General features: G+C 39.5%; 2 protein-coding genes across 3 annotated transcripts in view; both read left to right on the forward strand.

Annotated features, from left to right (window-relative positions):
• The window catches only part of rnf220 (ring finger protein 220), a 195,503-nt gene that overhangs the window by 68,333 nt on the left and 103,780 nt on the right, over positions 1–23,390 (forward strand). The window lies entirely within an intron of this gene.
• Positions 9,030–10,555, forward strand: LOC111608839. The gene is made up of 4 exons (XM_023335202.1): positions 9,030–9,220; positions 9,651–9,761; positions 9,891–10,173; positions 10,303–10,555. The coding sequence occupies exons 1-4, from the start codon at positions 9,132–9,134 to the stop codon at positions 10,513–10,515; spliced, it is 696 nt and encodes a 231-aa protein (XP_023190970.1). The 5' UTR covers positions 9,030–9,131; the 3' UTR covers positions 10,516–10,555.

Consider the following 23,390-nt stretch of genomic DNA (forward strand, 5'->3'; position numbering starts at 1 on the left):
TTTTTTTTTCTTTTAAGAAGAGCCATTTTAATTTTAAATGGATTCTCCTCAACAATACAGCACTTAGCCAAAGCTATTTACCCTATTGAACATTATTACAATTTTCAGTTTACAACTAAAGGCTTCATTGTATTTTATGTAGGTTTTATAGCATAGATTAACATGGATACAAGTCTGAAGTGTTGTACTGTATATAAATTAATTCCGTATTTTATATTTTTATTAGAAGTATTATTATTATTATAATTATTATTACCACAATAGTGATGTACTCCATGGATCTGATATATATTTTTTAAAGAATAGCAAGAATACGGCTAATATTCAGAGAAAGCCATAAGAAGTCAGACATAAACATTGTCTGTTTCTTATAACACACAAAATGGTCAAACGTGATGGTGGTACCACCATGCTGCTGGGATGCTTGTGTTTAGCAGGTATAGAGAAGCTGGTCAGAGTTGATGATGGAATAAAACTTGACTGAATACTCTTGCGAGGCTTACTACATTAATTGTTTATTAGGTTAAATCTTAGAATTTATTGGACTTGTCTGATCTCTCTATTGTGTTTTCGATCAGCTTCGCATGTAAATCATTCATTATAGTCTTTGCCAGCAGTTCCTCAGTTATTTGGCACCCCAAACAATTCCCATAACCAAGGTATTTTTGTAATTAAACTGATCAGAGTCTATTTAAAAGTGGAAATACAAGAGAGCACACAATTTAATGCATATGTGTGTCGATATTTATCAGTGGAAATGTGACAAACAAAGCAGAACAAAAAATAAGTGATCTTGTGTTAATCACAAGAACACTTTCTAGTGTTCTTGTGGTTAACAATCCCCCCCACTACAGCAAGATTTTTTGCCAATATTATGGAGAGAACGGTATGAATCTTTATTAATATTATTCTCCACTGCAATCTCATGGACATAAAATTAGGATCTGGCCACCTGGTGATCAAAGATACTCTCTGTAACCGGGGTTATTGTCTCACCTCTACTGGTCTGACCGCAGTTTAAAAGCAGTGGTAAAGAAGAAAGTGAAATTGGAAACTCACACACTCGCTGTGTTGGCTGGTGTGTGTGTGTGTGATGTGATTGATGCTCAGCAACCTGTGTTTACTCTTGTTGGCCAATTGAAAACTCAACCTGGCAGCCGGCGAAAGCACAATGCGGTGCGGAGCTAAAGCAGCATTGTGGCCGCAGACACTGAGACAAATAGATAGAAAGCTGTTAAGAGAGGAGAGGACACAGTGGGAGGGAGGATGGTCGAGCTAGGTACACAGTCTGCTGATAGACGGCATTAGATTTGATTTAAGCTACGGGGAGAGAAATGGGAGATCAATGACAGAGAGAAACGGAACAGATGCCGAAAAGAAGGGGGCAGAAGAAAGTCAAATAGCTACAAAACGGGGCTAAAAAACAACTAAAGACGCGATCCGAGGTATTAATCGAGACAGACAAGACGGTTGGAGCAAGAAACAGGAAAAAGAGATGGGCCAGGGTGGAAAAGGCAGAGACAGGGTTAAAGGAGAAAGAAGAGCCTGGAGAGTGGGAGGGACAGAGGAGTGGAGATGCTGGACATCACTGTCGGCAGATCTTTAAATGAAAGGCGACAGTGTGTGTTGGGGAGAAGATTGGAAGGCATTAAGGCTTGGCATGTTCTGTGACACCCTGAGAGGCCCAGAGCGTGGGGGGAGAAGGCCAATTGAATTCTCCTACCAAATGCCCACTTGGCCATGTTAAATCTTTCTATGCATGGCTGTGTACATGCATTCCTATGGAGTAAAGGGTTCCACAGTGTCTGTGTGTGTGTGAGAGAGAGAGAGAGACAGATTCTGAAAGGTAAAGAGATTTAGTGAGAACAGAGGAGAGAAGGGGGGATCTATAAAAGACATGCTGCCCTCGCCTTTGTTCACAATCAAAGCCATGACTTCGGCTTATCGGCTGCTCAGATTTGTGCCGTATCGATAGCACCTCTGTGTGTCTGAGTGTCTGTGTTTACAGATAAACGAGGGAGACTGGAGAGAGACGGTCGCTCTCTAGAATGAATATGTGCGTTTTGCAGAAACAAAAGACTGCTAAACGAGTTGGTATGAAATGTAAAGACGAAGTAAGAGTTGCTTCTACTGCTCTCCGTCAGTGAAGTCATGAGAAGGTTAATGAGGCTCTACATACCAATGAAATCAAAAAACGAAAAAAAATTTTAGTCTATCCATCTGCCCATTTGCTTTCTTATCACACAATATATCTAAGCAATGGTGTGATATTTCACATCAAAGTGAAGTCAGGATTGTTGAGAACAATCAAGTGACTTTGTCGTTATTTTAAGTCCGGGATTAGCACACGAAGCTTGACCTGCTCTCAAGCTGTATCTACGCTTGGGACTCTCTCTTTTTCACAGGAAGGCGTCCTCCCCATCCTTCTCGACACCGAGTCCGGGTCGAACCGTTTCCAAATACGTCTTTGTGGGGTGTTGTGTGATTGGTCAAAAGGTTGTGGATGCGGTTGTGTTTAATGCGGAAATGCGCTCAGTAAGCAATATAGATATTTTGGTTCCGCTATCAAGCGGGCAACATGAATATTTTTGATGGCCGTTTGTCAGAAATGGCAAGGAACTATGCACATTTGTACGATTCTTAACAAAATACCAACAGAGATTGTCAAATGGCTAAAAACTCTTGGATAGAAATTTCAAGAGGAGGCTGTCTGCAGAAAAGTGTGACACTCTCCCTATGACAAGATGTACCCATATACCTAGTGCAGAAAGGTCTGCTTTTCTGTATGAAAAGTTTTTGCGAATGCGAACACCGTGCAAATGCATGACCACAGGTTGACTGTTTCGGCTTCTGATGGGAAAGCCTTCACAGCCCTAATAAGTAATGGACAAAACCCTCCAAACACTGTGGCAAACGGCAATTCTGCACCACTCATTTTCTGACCCACTTATTTTTCCTTGCAAAAGATTTCTTTCTTTTCATCTCAGACAGAACCGTCTGCTGAGGACGAATTTGACACATATAATCAAGACGTCAACATGTACACATTAGCCAGACTGGCCTTCCTCGAAGCACTCAGCTTTGAGTGGCACGGAGATGCTCATTTCCTTGTTTGACCACAATGAAACCACCTTTATGCGTGTGTTGGTGTGAGAGTGTGTCGGACCCAAAAGGAAAATCGGAGAGGGAGGGTTAGTGTGTTGACTGCGTGCGCGTGTGTGTGTGTTGCTTAATAGAAGGTGGTTAGAGGTGTCACCCTGCACCCATTTTAATGTGATCCACAATTACAGCTGTCATGGCTGGGAGATAATGTGTCAGGCTGTTTTTCTACACGTTCACACACACACACACACGTACGCTGAGGTGGTAAAATATGGCAGACAAGAAGCAGTCCTCCGCTCGTATAAAACACCTCAACGGCTCCCATCATCATAGTTGTGTGTGCCTCTGTGTGTGTCTGTGTGTAAATGCACTAAAGATGTACTGTGTGCCTCTGCCCATGAGTTATGAGTTTGTGTCGATGTGTGGCAGTGCAGGTGTGTTTGGGGGACGGGGTGCACTTGTGTCAGTGTGTGACAATATTTGCTTTGTTGAACGAGCCTCCTGGTGAAAGTCAGGATGGTTGTAGAATTCTTCATGTAGCGTCGGAGCAGCGGCGGCGGCAGGGATGGGAAACACGGGAACATTAGCACACTTTACCAGCTTCTTTACGTTAACAGTCGGCAGATCCTGGAAAGCATTTAAAAGATGTGCAAAGCATTTTTTCTTTTACATAACTCACTAGCGAATATATTGCAAGGCCATCAAAGTAGGTAACTAAATATTAGTTCAATCCAAGCATTTGGCATATTGAGATGAGTAATTCCTCATTGGTCCAGACTGAGCATCAGCATAGCATAGCATGAGATCCGTTATTGGGTCATTGGTGTGACATTTCGTGGCAGTGGTACAGACTTGGGGTACATTACATGTTTGTTGTGAGGCCAAATAATCTGCATAAATTGCCTATATGAGACTGAACTGATGTACACTTACCGGCATAGCTCAGATTTAAATGTAGAAGTGACACCTGTCTGACTTTACCCATAAAGTGTAGGAGCAACAGTAGTAGGGTCCATCCTGTAATGAGTGGGTTGCCAGTTCGAACCCCCCAGTCAGTCTCTCTCAGTTGTTGTGGCCTTGGGCAGGACACTTCTTCCCTGCTTTAACCTCCTGGTGGTGGTCAGAAGTGGTCTGGTGGTGGCGGTGTATGGCAGCATCGACCGGGCAGCTGTGGCTATATTCCACTGGACCAGATAAAGCACTATACAAGTACAAGTACATTTACCATAACGAATTAGTGTTAAGAAGCTTCAAGCTTATATTTTTATTACTTCAATTGTACCCTTCTAAATCACTGGCACTCTTTAAACACTAGAAAATAAACTGTTGCTATGGGGATTTGGTGATCAAGATGCCATTCAGTGAGCTCTGGAGACTTATTTGCTTCCACTGCCATCTTCTTCATTGCATGCTTTAAAAAAAAACCTAAAAACTTGGGTCCTACTCCACAGTTAAAGTTGTCTTAAGCTACAAAAGACTGACAAAACTTATGAAAGGCACAGTGAAACCCACTTTTTATTTTATTTTTTTTGAGTTAACATTTTTATACAAAAATCTTCTGGGATGAGATGAGAAAACGTGAGAAATTATTTGGGCGGCAGCAACTTCAAAAACAGGCAACAGACATTATGGCATAACAAGAAAAAATGTCCAGGACTTAATTTGGGTTGAGAAAACCTCCTATTTTCTCAGCAGTTAGTTAGCTGATAAATAAAATACATTCTTTTTATTTTCTATTTGAGATAATTACAGCTGCTAAATGCTCTTGTATTGACTTCATCTTTGAAATATCTGACCCTGCGGGGATGAGCAAGGTAACCCCATGCTTTGAGCTCTCTCTTGGTGTATCCCCGTCTCTCTGAGAATGACTTTGTCTCAGTCTGCCTCTCTTCACTCTCCCTCTGAGTGCTCCAGAAATTGGCAACGTGACCTCTAATTCTCCGGAGACGAATATGTGCACATAGATAAAAAAATAGAGAAAAGAGAAAAAAACATGTCTGAGGAAGAATCGACTCACTGGTGTTTTAATGTCATGCATTTTAGGCAATGACTGGAGATTATACCGCACGGTGCACGCGCACAAACATCTAACGCCGGCAGAGTCAGTCACACACAGGTTTGGCTTTTGGGGTGTGTGATATGAAATCTCCCCCCTCCAAATCTCTATTCCACCGTCACGCAGCTGAAGATGCAAACACAGATGATTACCGCTCTCACACACACACACACACACACACACATGCTTGCAGGCACACGCGCCTACACATATGCAAACGCTCGAACGAGGCGCACGCACGCGTCCGCGCAGATGCGCACGTAGAGGGGTAACCCTGGTAGATTTATCAGTGGAGGTCTGCAACACAGTGGCTGCCTTTCTCATTTCATAGGCCACCGGGGCAGAACAGGCATGGGCTTGTTCAAATCCAACCCAGCAAGACCACCACACACAACCTCAGGCGCACACACACACACACACATGCATAGAAACAAACGCATGCATACGCGCTCTCTCTTTAGCGGCTTAACAGATGCCAACCAGAGTTGTTGGAGAGGAAAGCAGGGAGGGATAAAAGAGAGAAGACACAGGCAGGATGAAAGAAGAATGTGAAAAAAAACAAAAAACATATATATATATATATATATATATATATATATATATATATATATATATAGCTTCTGTTAAGCAAAAACAGCATTATTACACCATCCTAAAAAATTTAATGAAAGACACACACCAACCTGCAGGTTCCTCGTCTTCACACGGGGCAGCTCAGTGATGCTCCATTCTGCCGCTTGTAAAACACACGGATACAAATAAATGAGGGAATCACGATTGCAGGCATTCTCTGGGTTTTTTTTGTGTGCGTGTGGGCGTGTGTAATGTGTGTGTTTGCACACTGTCACTGGAGAAAATCTGTGTTTTCAGAGTGCACAGTGTAAGACCTAAATTTAATTGGATTCTTTGGAAATGATGGAGGCTTATTGGTGTAATGGCATGCTCATGGTGCGGTTGGAGTGAGCCCCTGTGGCAATACCTAGTGCCTCGTTTATGGAAGTAAATATGTGCCATCAGAATTTGAATAAAAAATGCCTCTGAAATTTGAATGTTGTATATTAGTGCTTACTTTTTCAGTGTTAAAATAAATTCAGAATATATTTTTAACCTAAAAAAAATTCAGTGTCATTATTTGTACATGAAAAAAAAATTCAGTGTCATTATTTGTACATGGTTGCAATTTTCATTTATTAAAAAAATTCACATTCCTATTTCAAAGTGATCAAATTTTCAATATACATATTTTTCACAGTTTAAATTTTCAGTGTTAAAAAATTCAGCATATAAAAAATTTCAACTTTTCAAAATTCGAATGCAATAATTTCAGTGTCCTCCAATTCAACTTGCTCAAATTCGCTGTCTCAAATTCAACGTCTAAAAATTCGCTGTAAAAATGGCGAGGTTACTTCAGGTCACAGACATTAGCAATGGATGTCAGATTCCAGGACCCAGCTAATCACGTGACACAACCGTCATATTGAAGAAATACCAGCGTCACCGAGGCTGGCGACCATGGAGGCGAACGCAAACCCAACGGTGAGTTTAATGCTTTCATATTTCTGTAGTATATTTTATTTTGCGCATGAAGTTTGATACATTACCTTAAATCTTGATTTAAAACACGGTTTTGGGCCGTTGTTAATCTTACACCATGTAGTGCTAGCATATTACCTCTCGTTACCTACTAGCCCCCCCAGCCCCTCCCCGCTGCCCCACACCCAATTTACCCCGTTTTATTTCAAAAAGAAATACCACTTGCGTCAAGTCTAGAATCTTGAAAGAGAACTGATGGGTGGCGACTTTCTGGGTTGTTTGATGTTGTCTTAGGTGAGACTGAGACAGGCAGTCTTAGTAAAGTGTAATTTTTCAGGAGATGCTACCGCTAATGTACTAAGCTAATATGGCTGCCTTGTGTGCTTCAAGGAGGGGCTGTGAACACTACCGACATTAATTATAACCACAACCCCATTCTGTTCAGCTACTGTATTGTTCAGGTGACTTCATTTATGAATGAATTAAGACATTTATTGTCATTACAACATCATCCAAAATACTGCTTCTCTTATCTGACAAGTGTTGATATACAATATTAATTTACATTCTTTTTACTTTGCGGTATAAAACCTCGTTCTGTTACTTAGCAACACTATAAACAACTCCCTTTGTTTTTTCAATTGATTTTAACTCATTTTCAAGAAAAATATATGCTTGTAAGTACATCTGTTAACTTGTTTTAGACTAAATATCATAATTTAATTTATATTACTGTGATGTCCCAATACTGACCTACTGATTTCAAAATACTTTTTTATTTTACTGACAATTTTTTTGACATGTTTTTTTTTTTCTCTCTTTTCAAGGAACTTTTGCTGGATCACATTTTTGATAGACTCCGTGATCGTTTGGAGCATGTCCTTGACCGTATGCCCCTGGATCTGGATTTCCTGGACTTTATCTGCACTCAAGAACTAGTTTTTTTAAATGCCATGTCTTGTCAGATAGATGTTCCTTCAAATATTTTGGATGCGCTGGCTCATTTGCACAGACTAATTAATTTAGAAAAACAAAGTGAAGAACAACAAACAACTGTTGTGCATATTGAGCAAGGACCAGCTGGGCGACAACGGATGGTCATATCCTCAGACTACCTTTGCAGTCTTTTAGAACTCCATCTCCCTGTCCCATGCATCGCCAAACTCTTGGGTATATCTAGACGGACTGTATATCGACGGATGGCAGAATCTGGTCTTTCAGTGAGGGCATTATACACCACCATGTCAGATGATGACTTAGACCAATGTGTGAGAGACATTAAATCCAGGCAGCCTCACTCAGGGTACCGAATGGTAAAGGCCCTTCTGCAAGCCAGAGGACTGAGGGTGCAGTATGATAGAGTCAGAGCGTCCATGCATCGTGTAGACACCATTGGAATGGCATCACGTATGGTCCAGCTAGGATGCATAGCTCGACGGACGTACTCAGTTCCTGGCCCTCAGTCTTTGATGCACATTGACACCAACCACAAATTAATACGGTAAATCATTTATCTTTTTCAGTGAGGGGCTTCTAACTTTGAAGTGTGCTTGTTAAATAGATTCAACTCATGTAGAATTTTTTTTTTTTCATAGCATGTCTTATACCTTTTGGAAATAAAAGCACAACTTTTTTCAGTATTATATACATTGGTGTATAATGTGTGACCACACCAGCCAGTGTCCTGCATGTTGTGCTTCAATATAGCCAAATATAAGCAGTACCTGATCTTCCTCTGCAGACCTCGCTTCAAATTAAATTCAAATATTTTCTTATTCTAAAGGAAAATTAAATGTTGTAACTCATTAATTTAGGTTATTCAAAGAGTTATTGCAGATGGTGATGACTGCTGGCAGGAAAGATCTCTTGTAGTGTTCTGTATCACAGTCAGTCTAAAGAAGCCTTTGACTGTAAATACTCTATTTTCTCAAGATAGTTTCATGAAGATGTTGTCAGAGTCAGGGTTGCCCAGCATTTTCTATTTATGAAGAATCCTTCTTTGCATAAGTATCTCCAGAGGTTCCACATTTGTCCCCAGAACAGAACCAGCTTCTTTATTAGCCTTTTTAGTTCCCTGGTTCTGATATTGCTGCCCCAACAGATGACGGCTGAAGAGATGAAGCTCTCAACAACAGACTGATAGAAGATCTGCAGCATCTTCCTGCAAACTTTGAAAGAACTTAACTTATTCAATAAGTCCAATTTGCTCTGTCCCTTCTTACAGACATGCGTAATGCAAGAGAAGCAAGCCTTTTTAGTGATGATATTTAATGATGATGATGACATACTGTATTTTCTGTTCTTTTTAGGTACAACATTGTTATCTTTGGTGGCATTGATGGTTTTTCTCGAAAGGTGCAGTATCTTCTATAAATTCATAAATGCAGAATTTCATAAGCTATGAAATTGACTGTTACATTTTTGCTGTGTTGTGCAGATAATGTATCTTGGTACAGCTCCCAACAACCTGGCATCTACCACACTCGCTTTCTTTCAAGGTTCAGTGGAGGAGTTTGGTTTCCCCCTCAGGTAAAGGTTTACAGTCCATCTTAATCCTTTTGAGCCAAGGAAGAAAGATTAAAAGTCAGCATCAACTAACTTTTCTCCAAAATATAGGAGCTTGTTTTATATCAATAGGTTTTGAGTAATGATGAAAAAGTGAAACCTTAGCGTAGAACAAGACATTTTCCAATATTATAACTTAGAATTTTGGAATAATATGTAGTTCCACTGTCAGATTATGTCGCTTATAACTATTACTTTTTCATCAATATTAAGAACTTATAGACTTAAAAAGAGCTTGCTGAAAAGTTACTTGTAAGTTAGTTTTGTCTAATCCCCACTATTTTGTATCTCCAAAATATATTTTTGGTTACAAAGAATGTTTGAGCTATGCTAAAATTTGTCATTAATGTTGTAATTATAGGCAAATTATGAATACGTTACACACTTATTTTAGGGTACGTGCTGATCAAGGGGTGGAAAATGTGGACGTGGCACGACTTATGTTTATGATTCGTGGAACAGGAAGAAGCAGTTTCATATCTGGAAAAAGTGTGCACAATCAAAGGTTTGTACAAATGACAAGTTTCAATATGTGATGCTTTTCAATGTCTATAGTAACATTACCTTTGTGTGGTTTTCAATATGACATGATTTGAAGGGCAGTTTTTAACCATTTATCACTAAATAATTTAAGGATTGAGCGACTGTGGAGAGATCTGTGGACAGCTGTAACGTGCATCTATTATGATGTGCTACACTACCTTGAAGAAGAGGGATACCTGGACATTTCAAATGAAGCACACCTCTTCTGTTGCCATTATGTCTTCCTGCCACGTCTGCAGGATGATCTGGATACTTTCCGCAGTGGCTGGGACAATCACCCACTTCGAACTGAAAGCAACATGACTCCTAACCAGCTCTGGGTTCTTGGTCGTACACATCATCCAATTCCTGAACCCCACGGTGCCTTGACAGAGGTACATTTTAATTTTACAATTTAATGTGTAGCATGTATACTACCATTCACTTAATTTGTAAAATAGTAATCTACAATGTCTTACTAAGTAAATTTTGAGTTCTCTTGATCCCTTCTTTGTGTTTTCCAGGGTGTACAGATTCCCGAAATTGAATGGGAGGACAGCGGGCTTTCTCTTCACGAAGAGTCAAATGTCACAGTACCAAACTCTAATTTGCAACTGACTGACGAACAAATGGCAGCCTTAAGAAATGCAGTAAACCCAAAAGCCACATCACTGTCATCTGGATGTGACATTTATATTGCTGCAATTCAGTTTTGCGAGCAGTTTTTTACTATGTGAAAGTTATCCATTTTACGGAAGCGTATTGCTATCACGCAGGGAAAAAAATTCGAGCTATCACATTGAGACGTGATAGTTATCTTGTTAAAACGTGATAATTTTATGTCCAGGAAGTGGCGGTATTATGCTAGGCTAGTACAGTGGCTAACAGGACTTGGTCAAGTTTCCCTTCATAATAGCATAATACCGCCACTTCCTGGACATAAAATTATCACGTTTATACAAGATGCGTATTATGTTTTAACAAGATAACTATCACGTTTTAATAAGATACGTATGACATTATAACGTGATAGCGCTTGATTTTTTCCCCCTGGATTATAGCAATAAGCTTCCGTACCAGTTTCAAAATTCACCATTTATGAAAGGTAAAGCAAAATGCTGATCATGTTACCACAAAGGTGAATTTTAGTGTCTTTATGTTTAAGAACATGTTTAAGAACTAAAATGTTCTAAATTTGTAATTTGATTGTTTTTTCTTTACTTAAAAGGAACCTAGTAGGTACATTTGTACATTGTTGTAGGACTTTAAATTTCTTGCATTATAAGAATCAGAAAAAGCTTTGTTTGTCTTATGCAATTTATTTTCTAATACTTCAAGCATATATGAACTCATCTAAGTACAATCAATAAAATTTTGCATAAAAAACAATTTCAGTTTCATATTTAAAACTGCCTGTACAAACAGTACTCAGAGAAATGAAATACCTACTCTGAACATTGTCACTCTAGTTCCTCTAGTTTTGAATGTGACAAAACTAGAGGAACTAGACTAACACAACGTTACTCTCAGTAATACATATGATTACTATGTATCATATGTATTACATAGCAATCATTCATTCATATGAATACATACATATGAATACATTCATACTGTATGTATTCAATTCATATTCAATTCAATACATTCATATGTATACATTCATATGTATTGAATCACATGTTGAATTCATATGATATGTAATCATCTGACAAAATCAGAAAATTGAACTGATTCTACATTTCAACAAAACTGTTTCATTTGAACAAAGCTGCTTCACAAAGAACTGCTACAGTTTAAATGTAGATTTTTTTTTTTTAAACAGCATTCAAAGCAAGCCAAAGCCAGTTTGAGTAGAGGAAATGCATGCTAAAAACTCATCACTGAAAGATTTGTAACTCCTGTAGTGACAAGGAATTCTTAGCGTTTCGTAGCATGTGGCAGCTGTTGGGTATTTTCCAGGAACAATCTCCACAGACAGACTTGCTGGCAGATTTTCCCATCCGGTCCAGAATTTCATCATTTCTTTCAGTTCAGGTGGTGTAGCTTTGGAAGAGAACAAAGCCACAATCACATTTTCAATTCTAATTTACCATACGTCCGCAACTTATGGATAACTTTGTATGTTTGTAAGACTAAAGTAACTGGAAATATTCAAGACAGTTTTACTTTTTATTAAAATCCACATCAGTTCTAGAGCCACATGTTGAGATAGAGCTAGACTGCACAGAGAGAACACACAAACATGCATGCAATTCAACTGTTTGAATTTTGAGCTAAGATTAAAACTGAATTGTGAGGTACCACTGCAAGCAAGTAAGAAAAAAATTCTACAGGGATGTTTCATTGAAAAGTTATCTGAAAATCTCCAATCAGACACTGGTAACATTACCATTTGCAATGAACTGTTTCAGATATCCTGAAATGCGGCATCTGGTTTCCTTTGAGCAGTCGTCATCTTCATCACTTCCGTCATCTGTTTCTGGCCAAGTGATATGCTGAAGTACCACCTAAGTTTAGTAGAAAAAACTAATTGTGTTGTGTTTAACAGAAGTTTGCAAAGAAAATCTTTTATATAAAAGGCATTTCATTAAAACAATAACAGATGCAACACCATAATTCCCGTTATTTAAATATACCTCTGGACACAGGGAGGCTTCCTCCCTTGGAAAAAGCAGCGGTACAGCATCAGGCCGCCGAGTTACCAGTGACCATATTGGGGTTTCTTTCAAGCCTCGTCTAAGCTGCTTTATTTGTCTTGCGACGCGTCCAAGAACCTATTTTAGAAAATGGTAATAGTTTATTTCTAAACAACTCATTTCATTACAGTCATTGTGCTGCTCTGGTAATTCAAACTAATAACAGGGAACAAAGCAGTATACAGTAAAACACAATGTGTATAAAAAAAATGTAATTCATGTGACACTGAAGATATGACAATCTTTACAATTAACAACTAATGTAAAAAGATTAATCTTTAAAAGTGAATCACTTGAGTTTTGCAAGACCTCAGAGAAAGTATGAGACTGTTCCTCAGGATAGGAGCTAAAGCTTAAAAAGCTGTCATTTGTCTGAGGCAATCTAAAGAAATTGAAATCTCCACAGACAGACAAGAGGTAGAATCTTCTTCAAAATATTCTACCTCTTACCTTTGATTGTTTATAGAAAACACTTAAGATAAATTGGTGCCAGACTATTTAAAAATGTAAAAACAATGGTAAATCTGCACAATTCTTTATCCTTCTGTGTATCAAAATTGAATTTTAAATAAAATGTAATTAAAAACATAAGTTAAAGAAAAAAATACATGCAGTGGAAATGAATGCTGACTCACTGCATGAAGTAACAGCTTCTCAAAAAGCCACTTCCTATTGTTCTCTGTGGGACAAGGAAGGTCCCATGAATATGCCAAGCTCTGTACTCTTTCCATTTGAGTATCAGAGAGCCTGGATTCTCCTTCGAGCTGCAAAATACATCACAAAGAACTCAGAGGGGAAAAAAAGCAAGAAAGAACTAGAATAGCATAATACACATGAAATTCTATTTTTATTAATTGGGGGGCATACAGGACTGATGGTTTCCCTGATGTCTAGGTCTGGGCAGTCCTCCAGGGTGACAGTTGCTGTTTCTGGACTGCCGCCAAATAGAACATGAATAACAGCAGGACTAAGTCCTGACAGGCGTGGTCCTCCATGAAGGAAAGCGTGGCCTATCATTCTGCCAGCCACTAAGAACATGTCACTTTCAACAAGAAAGTGAGAGGCTGATGGGACCCAGTGGCCAGGTTCTCCTTCGAAAAGTCGTGTAACAATGGAGTTTCCTGTTCAATACATCAACAATATAAGAAAATAAGTAATACAGATGCATAAAGACCAATGTTTAACCCTATACTGCCTCACCTATATTTTGGCTACACAGTGATTTAATTGATTTTTAGAAATATTGTACCTTCTTCATATCAAAATGTACAACAATACATGAAACTGAATGTTTGAATTATCATGATTAACCAACATTGAGCTTTTACACATGACAGATGTTTGTGTAATATAAAGTGAACACAAATGACATACCAAAGTTTATAGAAAAACCCGACTTCAATTTTTCCAGTACGGTTGAAAAAAAAAAGCGGTTTACACCTAGTCCAACAGCAACATCTCCTGCAAGGTAAATGTTTTCACAGGTCAAACATACTTCGAAATGAAAACAAGTTATGTGTAAAACCTGTAACTTTTAATTACTTTACCTTCAAGCCTACAATTAAGGGGGCATGCCCATTGCACATTTGGTCGCTTATAGAAGGAAATCAGAGCCATGTCTTTTTCTGCAGGGCTGTCTCTTAAGTCCATCTTCAACAGCAAGGGGTTCTCCATTGCATGTATTTGGAGGAAATGGTCTGCACAGCGAGAAATGGCCTTTGAAGCATCGCATATGGTATACCAGTCTAAGAGGGAAAAAAATAAGTTAATGTAGTTACAGAAAAAAGTTTAAATTTGACACAATATTTGAAGAGCTTGGGCATCAAAAACAAAAACCAAAGTAAGGTCAGGGTAAAAAAATAAAAACATAAAATGTAACTTATTTTTTTTCAAAAGTGGTCAATACCAAGTAAGCGTTAGAACACATGCCAAATTGGAAGACAATTTCTGTGTAGCTGAAGTCAATGCTTGTGACTACCATTATTTGTGTCCTAAACAGATCTACATAAGCACTTGCTTTCAACCACACTCACCATCACTGCCTGAAGAATATAATGTAGATGGCCCAGGCATTGTTTCATTCATTTCTTCTGTGGAATGAGGTCCTGTACTTCTGAGACAGTATTTATTATTACACTTGCTTTAGACAAAGAAAACCGTTTTGACAAAATTATTATATAAAGTAAATACATACATTTCTCCACAAGAAGAAGCATGTACTTCTATGTCCTCAGTAGGATATATGTTTGCACACACCGGACACTCTTGCATTGCTGCTGTCACAAAGTAATTGGGATATTGTTGTAGTGAAGCAGACATCTAAAAGGCCACTGTATGATATGCAAACATTTAAACATTTCTTACATATGTCCTTTGCAGGGTTGCAAACATCAACACCAGCCACATCAGAGGGCAAGTCTGTTTCCACACATGACTTTATGTGGTCAGTCAAAAAATGCAAGGGAACATCTACTCTGCATTTCTGACACATGGCCTTTGGCATGTTTGCAAATGCCTCGTCATTCAGCTCAAGAGGATCCGTGCAAAGTTGTTCCTGAATAGGGACTATGAACAGGGTTTTCCCGCCGCGACTCGCAACCTTCAACATTGTCCCGGTATAGCCATCATCTTCAGGACCAATCAAGGTCAAATTGCGTCTTCCCCATCCACCTACAAGAAACTGTGCATTATGACTTTGCTTCAAATCAAAGCACAATATCAATTTGCTTGACAACCACATTCAGAACAACATTTGGTGATGAAAAAAGTATTTCTATAATTACAATCATTTAATTTGTCAATGTTCCATGTTTTGTAAAGTTAATATATCATCTGCCCACTTGCTCTTTTATGGATGCCTTTGTTAACGAGCTGTTCTACTGCAGCAGAGAGTCTATAGATGGCATGTAAAAGAGTTGCCTTTTAGTCCTCCAACGTTGTGCGCCTACACAAAATTTAAGGATATATGCAATAACATGCAGAGGATCCGTAGATATGGGTTAAATACAGCCATTGATGGGACCAGGAGAGCATTTTGGAAGGGGTGAGGGGGGCTCAGATTGTTGCTCTGAGACCAAAAGTGGTGTAACTATTTGAACAGCATAACTTGTCTGCCAGTTGTATTTCTTTAGAAGGAAGAAATATTTTAAAGTCTCACACTAACAAAAATAATGAAAAGAACATTTTTAATAATATTAACCTGATATCAGCCACTTCATCACCCACCTGCAGATTTGTAAAGCAGCCAACCCCCTGTAATAGTTTCCAGCTTTGGAAAAAGAACTTTAAGCGTCTCACCCAGCTGTAAAAGAAATATGTCAAATTAAGACTCATCAAAAATGCAAATATACAGTGATTGTTCATAATACAATATTAATACATGCAATGACAGCCCACTTCATCAGATCAACTTGAAATGTTCAAAAATGCAAAATGACATAGCCAATCAGAGAGCAGCATTATTGTAATCAGGCTTCTAGATGAGCTGCTTATGTTCAAATAGAGAATCAGAATGGAGAATAAATGTTATTGAGGTGAATTTAATGGATCCTGCATTCAAAACATAAGCCTGAGTAATTTAGAAATTACAGGTCACCAGTGATTTTCAACCACATACATCTCCAAGATTTCAGGCTGGTGGAAGACAGACCTGATATTTAATGAGTGGAAGTTCTGAGTGGAAATATCTTGTTGATACCAGAGCCTAGTGCAGACTTGATTGACAAGCATCAGACAATAGAAAGGCAACATGAACTCAGAGAAGAAGTGGTCCCAACCAATGTTCTGCTAAGACGGAGAGCAGAGCTATCTTTAGGGCTGACACAATAGATTTATCAGACTAGTCCACTGTTTAAATAATTGTGGCATTATGAGGAATTACCTCGTTGTGCGTTATGCTCTCATCAATGTGAGCTGTTTTCCGGCCCAATCCCGCTTTCATGTGTATCAGTTGATCATCTTCTTTTGGCGTTTTTTCATAATGTTTTGGTAGTAAATAAAAAACCACATCTAAAGGTTTCATCTTTTTCGCCGGGACCAGGCTTGTTGGAGGAAATCGTCGTTTTCCTCTTCCCCTGTTGTAAAGTCCAGGAAAAGATCTGTTGTACAGAAATTTGAAGATAACCAAATTATATTGTTTATTTCATTTCAAACATCACTTTGAAGACATAAATTATGACAAATTAGACAGTAGATTCAAAGAACCACTGAGTAATTTAGACATACATTGCATAATACAAAATAATAAAATACAAGGATTATTCATATGACCCAGTTCAAGAATTATAATAGTAAGTCAATTTTGATAGAAATTGACTTACTATTTCTATCCCAAGTCCCAAAAATGTAATATCTTTTCTGAGAGATTTACATTGTGATGATTAGTTGGTGCAACAAAAGGTAATAATATTTTATGCCATATCAAGACATACAAGTGGAATTTTGGAAAACAAATAAAGGTCTTTATAATAAATGCTTCAAAATTGAATTTACAATAAATAAAGTTGTCATTTACCTGCTCATTTCCATTTGGACAGATGGTTCAGTTTGAGGTACCCTACGACTGTTGGATGACAGAATATATTAGTATACTGCTATGATCAACATATTCGAAATATACATATTCATTAGGCATAAGGGCAACAGTTGAACCTGGCATTCTGGTTGGTGAGGTCTCCTCTTCCTCCACTTCGTGGTCTTTCAGTTAGTAAATTAAGCAAGTGCCTTGCAGATTCAACAATAGCATCCTGACTACTCTGTAGTCACAAAATGTATAAAAGAGAAAAGTAGCAGTTGAAAAAGGATCACTTAAAAAGGAATTTACACTTTATAAGAATGATCACTTTTACTCAGGAAAACTCTGTGCTGTAGGGTTGCCACCTTTCAGAAATTAAAATAAGGACGCATGCTACGCCCATGTCACCCTTCTTTCATATGGTGGGATGGCCGGTGGAGTGAGACAGCAAGAAATAAAGTTATGTGCAAATATGTATGTGAAGGCTGGTTCCAGATCAAATTTACCACGGGGGCCAGTAGTCAATGTTTTTTCATGGGGTTATTTACAAAAGGATGAAACAAAAAACAGATGTATTAAATGATCCCTGATCTAGCAGATGGAAAGTGTCATTCTATTTCACTAGAGAAGCTAAAACTGCAGTACCATAAGTTTTAAAGAACAAAGAGACAGTATAATTTCTTCAGCTCCCCTCTTAATTTTTTTTTAAAAATTGCTAGCATTCATCCTCACTGACACTGTTCAGCCTGGGATGTGTGTCTTCCCCCCTCAGGTCTGTATCTTTGCTAGGACATGGTAGAGTATCGGTTGAGGACGTTTTAAAAAGACGCAGGTTGAGAGCGGCTCACCACGACTGCTAAGCTCCTTTTGTACTGCACCGCTGGCCGGGTCGACCCAGGTCCAGCGGTGCAGTACAAAAGGGGCTTAGTGTCCGTCTCTAGGCAACCGTGACATCATCATTGGTCCGAAGCGTTCTGGGGTCCTTGCTAGCTCCCGCCACAATTTAGCTGACCTTAACATATCTTGTGCTTTATTTTCGTAATTATTGTTACACTAAATGTTTATATGTGTGTGATAGGCGTTACTGTCGGACATACAGAAATACGGTACAAATAGCGTCTCGTATACGGGGCGATTCGGTACTTTACGAAAAGGATGGCAATCCTACTGTGCTCTTCTCCCATTAAAACTGTAGAAACTATATCAAACACAAGTAAATCCACAGTTTGGTAGGTAACTGGTATTTTGGATGATGTTGTAATGACAATAAATGTCTTAATTCATTCATAAATGAAGTCACCTGAACAATACAGTAGCTGAACAGAATGGGGTTGTGGTTATAATTAATGTCGGTAGTGTTCACAGCCCCTCCTTGAAGCACACAAGGCAGCCATATTAGCTTAGTACATTAGCGGTAGCATCTCCTGAAAAATTACACTTTACTAAGACTGCCTGTCTCAGTCTCACCTAAGACAACATCAAACAACCCAGAAAGTCGCCACCCATCAGTTCTCTTTCAAGATTCTAGACTTGACGCAAGTGGTATTTCTTTTTGAAATAAAACGGGGTAAATTGGGTGTGGGGCAGCGGGGAGGGGCTGGGGGGGCTAGTAGGTAACGAGAGGTAATATGCTAGCACTACATGGTGTAAGATTAACAACGGCCCAAAACCGTGTTTTAAATCAAGATTTAAGGTAATGTATCAAACTTCATGCGCAAAATAAAATATACTACAGAAATATGAAAGCATTAAACTCACCGTTGGGTTTGCGTTCGCCTCCATGGTCGCCAGCCTCGGTGACGCTGGTATTTCTTCAATATGACGGTTGTGTCACGTGATTAGCTGGGTCCTGGAATCTGACATCCATTGCTAATGTCTGTGACCTGAAGTAACCTCGCCATTTTTACAGCGAATTTTTAGACGTTGAATTTGAGACAGCGAATTTGAGCAAGTTGAATTGGAGGACACTGAAATTATTGCATTCGAATTTTGAAAAGTTGAAATTTTTTATATGCTGAATTTTTTAACACTGAAAATTTAAACTGTGAAAAATATGTATATTGAAAATTTGATCACTTTGAAATAGGAATGTGAATTTTTTTAATAAATGAAAATTGCAACCATGTACAAATAATGACACTGAATTTTTTTTTCATGTACAAATAATGACACTGAATTTTTTTTAGGTTAAAAATATATTCTGAATTTATTTTAACACTGAAAAAGTAAGCACTAATATACAACATTCAAATTTCAGAGGCATTTTTTATTCAAATTCTGATGGCACATATTTACTTCCATACTCGTTAGCTTGCCAGCCACACGTTCACACAAAACGCTCACACACACACACACACAGACACACACACAAAAAGACTGTGTAAAACAAATACGAATAACATCATGGGCAGAGGCTTTGATGAAAGGACTTGTAAGAAAAACCACACGCAACTTTGCATGTTGAACATGTGCACACATTGACACAAACGGCGGCTTGCAAAAGCATCCGCGAAGCTTTACTTCTTTCATTTTCTTTTTATTGTTCACATTGAAGCTACCAATTTCGATGCGTTTTATTGGGATTTGTTTGACAGGCCGACAAAAAATAAAGAAGTTGTAATTGTAAACAGGGTTTCCAAAATCTGAAAAGTGCGGTGACCATTTATGTCGAGTCCATGTTTTTCAGAATCGCCTTTTACTCCGATTACAGCAGAAATTGTTTTTTGCATTTCTGACGAGTCTCGCTACCAACTAGCGTCAAGAATGAGATTCGTTGTGAGCTCCGTTCAGAGGGGAGTGTTTTCAACTTTGCAGCGTTTTGCTTTAAGGTCAGTAGGGTACATTTTGTTCTCAGCTGAGCGGAGCAGTGTCCTCCACATGTTCGTTGTGTCCCTTACATAGATTGTGGTAAAGTGCAAGCAGGACTTTTTATGGGTCCCAGGCAACAAAGCTTTTTTAAATTTTATTTTATTTTTCTTGCTGCTCTTCCACAAAGGCCAGTTTTTGGGATTGCAAGGCTAGCAGTTGTTCTGGCAACAGTTTCTTCCACCTGCACTGTGGATCTCCGCAATTCCTCCAGAGTCAGAACAGGCCTCCTGACTGTTCATACGGCTAATGTTTAACTGACCCTTCGGTGTCAGTGGGCTGCAATCAAGCCAGATCTTGGTAAACTGAAGTTGTACTGACTTTAAAATGTTATATCTGACATGTCTAGTGTCTGCTCTTCATAGAGCTGCTTTTTCACAACTGTTCTCACATTTCTAGATAATCTGTATTTATTTACTCATGTAGAAAAGTTTTTGAAGGGTCTCTAAAACATGTATTTGTTCCAAACCTCCAAATGAATGCATTGTGTGCAAAGAAAATAACGTACTCTTGAAAATGATTGTTTTGGGCCTCCTTGACATAACAACTAACTAGACAGTAGAGAGTCTGTCCTGTTTTTCTTTACCCAATTTACATTTTGCTCTTACTTTCTCCACCTTTTCCTCCCCTCTGCTTTGGTAATAAGCTCAAAACCTACCACTGTAAGGCCAGTTGTTTCAAATAGGTGGCCAAGCTCTCCATACCTTCTTTGGAATTCTGTCTTCTTTGGTGGCTCTAAAAAAAGAGCACAGCGAAGCCTCAGAAGAAGGAATTCGGGGACAGAAGATTGAGGGATTCTTTGATCTGTCTGGTTTCAGCTGAGGGAAAATAAAGAGGCAGCCAGGCAAAAATATACAAGGCCCAGTGTGGAGCCTGGGCTTCACCCAAGGGAGGCAACCCAGAGGAGGAGCCCCATGTAAAGGCTTGAGCGCTGCCCGGCAGGGCCTGCACTGTTTGTGTTATTCTAACATGGTTAGCACATGGGTTAAACTCCCTGGTCATTTATTTAACACACAGGCTCCCTGTGGCGCTTCCAGATGCCACAAGGTTAGAGGGAGCAACAAAAATCTCATGAGAGGACAAATCCATTTGGCAGTTTGTTTTTTACCGATTCATTTCCAGTAAATGTCAGATGTTGATTGGATCCTCATACAAGTAGATGAAGGTGCATTGCTGCACAGTTAGTGTGTTGATTTTGCTCGCCCAATACAAAGTTTACAACTGCACTATAGCGTCGTTCACCAACCACTTCAAGCTAGGACTTACCCTTCTCTGTGTGTTTTCCTGAAAGGGCTTTAGCGAGGGGGTTGCAGTCAATCTGTTCTTATGACAACTTTGAACCGCCAAGAGAGGTAATCGCTGCCCTATTATGGTGGACCTATGTAAAGGTTAGCCTGCTTTGTGGCTGGAGGGTGTGAAATGACAGTTGGTCTGTGCAACCAGCTGGCCACGAGATTTAAAGCAAAAACACACCGGATCCGGTGCATTGCAGAGAGTCCTGCACATCATTTCTTGCCGTTGACACATATTGCAAGGTGGTGGTAAACTCCACGAGACAAAGATTGGTGGACTTCAGGGTACAGAGTTTTTCAGTAGTCGGATTAGAACACAAAGCGAACAAAACGCAGCACCCCTCCCTGATCTGCTTTACCAATTATTAAAGCAGATGTCCTGACACTACGAGTATGCAAAATGATGTCTCAGCTCTGCGAAGTTACCCTCCATCTCATCTTTGAGGCCTTGTGACAAATATATTTTGTGGAGGAAGTTTTAGGTGACTAAATTGTGCAGCAACCTACTTGTCATTTGTTGAGAACCTACAAACCAACCAGGCATACTCTTTGTGGAAGTATTGTTGGGAATCATTGAAATTGAGGCAAAGTCCAAAGTATGAGAAATATGAGAAACGGCTTGTAATCTGTGCACTTTCTATTTTATGTATCTGCTCTCCACAGTTAGAATCCTAAATCAACATATTATCATTTTCATCGTACGATTGGAAGACCCACTCCTTTCTCAGCCGATTAGCTCACTTTTTTGTGGTTTTGCCGCATATTTAGGTTGAAAGCAAACGACGTGATGGCTAATTAATTCTGTCATTGTCTGCCTATGTGTTCATCCAAATATACACACACACACACGCCCACACATACCCTTACTTCCACAAGCAACAACAACAAAGTCTGGATGCCAGTTGGACGTTGACTGCCTTATGATATTTGGCAACCTTGTTCCTCAAACAGACTAGCGCACACAATCCCCTGTGGATGGCTATACCACAAACTGTGTTTGTGAATGTGCGCGTGTGCGAGTCTGTGTGTTTACCCAGGCAGCAGCAGCTGTGTCAGTAATAGCTCTCTAAGCTGCGGGCTAATGACAGAACTCAGAGAAGGGGACTCTAACATGGATAGATGTTTAACCCCATTTAGCCCCGATCTGGAGACCACTGGGCAAACACCATGTAAGCACACACACTTACTCTCTCTCTCACACACACACACACCCCTGCACGCCGACCCACATCCATTATATCTGCCACAACTTCTTTTCTTGTGGCTTCGGTTTGGTGTAAAAGAAAAAAGAAGGAGACATGGTGCAAAAGATACACAGGAGAAAAGAGATGGAGGGCACAACATCCTTCACCCTATATATCAGATCTGCTTCTTTCACCCTGTTCCCGTGGCAACAAGACCTCACACACAACAAACCAGACCTCAAATCATAAACACTCCCACCACTTACACACACAAAAACGCACCCCATCTTGCACAAAGTCAAACGCACACACTGTCCTTTGGAGAGCAAGAGGGGGCAGGTGGTCACATCAGTTGTGCCTGTTTGGGGGTTGTTAGCTTTTAGGGTTACAATGCTTGTGTGTGTGTGTGTGTGTGTGTGTGTGTGTGTGTGTGTGTGTGTGTGTGTGTGTGTGTGTGTGTGTGTGTGTGTGTGTGTGTGTGTGTGTGTGTGTGTGTGTGTGTGTGTGTGCACCACGGCCCAATCATTGCTCAGCCAGCAGTCTATTGTCCAGACCCATGAAGTGACTGTGAGGTCTAATTAGCAAGTTAACAAGTTAAGAGGTGGAGTCTGTCAAACGCTTAGCTCTTTCACCCCGAGGGTCAGAGCACCTTTGCTGGGTCTGGATGGACTCTGTATGCTTTGTGCTGTCGGGGTTCCACACAATCACCAGCTGTGTTTCTTAGCTTGACCCCCCAAGTTAATACTTCAGAGAATTGTCTTTTTCTGTATTTACAGCTGCAAACCTTTGGGGTAGGAGAAAGATAGCATCCCACGGCATGATGCCTCCTCCACCATGTTTGGTTGTGACTGTGGTGTGTCCCTGGTGATGTGAATACATATTGTTTTGGTCTCTTGTTTTGTCTTGCCAACAGATTGCTCAGCCGCTCAGCTGCTTTCCGACTCTTCCAAAGAAAATCGTACTTGTCTTTTCCTGCAATGCTCCATTTTTTCAATGTGACAATAAACGCACTTAACCCGATGGTCAAGCAAGCTGATTAGCCTTTTATAATTGATAGCA

Source organism: Xiphophorus maculatus, chromosome 6 (genome assembly GCF_002775205.1).
Source record: "Xiphophorus maculatus strain JP 163 A chromosome 6, X_maculatus-5.0-male, whole genome shotgun sequence".
Taxonomy (NCBI): domain Eukaryota; kingdom Metazoa; phylum Chordata; class Actinopteri; order Cyprinodontiformes; family Poeciliidae; genus Xiphophorus; species Xiphophorus maculatus.

Coding starts and splice junctions, on each gene's coding strand:
- LOC111608839 (XM_023335202.1), top strand. CDS start 9,132: ATGTATCTTGGTACAGCTCCCAACAACCTGGCATCTACCACACTCGCT. Junction 9,221..9,650: donor GAGTTTGGTTTCCCCCTCAG/GTAAAGGTTTAC, acceptor CACTTATTTTAG/GGTACGTGCTGATCAAGGGG. Junction 10,174..10,302: donor CCCACGGTGCCTTGACAGAG/GTACATTTTAAT, acceptor TGTGTTTTCCAG/GGTGTACAGATTCCCGAAAT.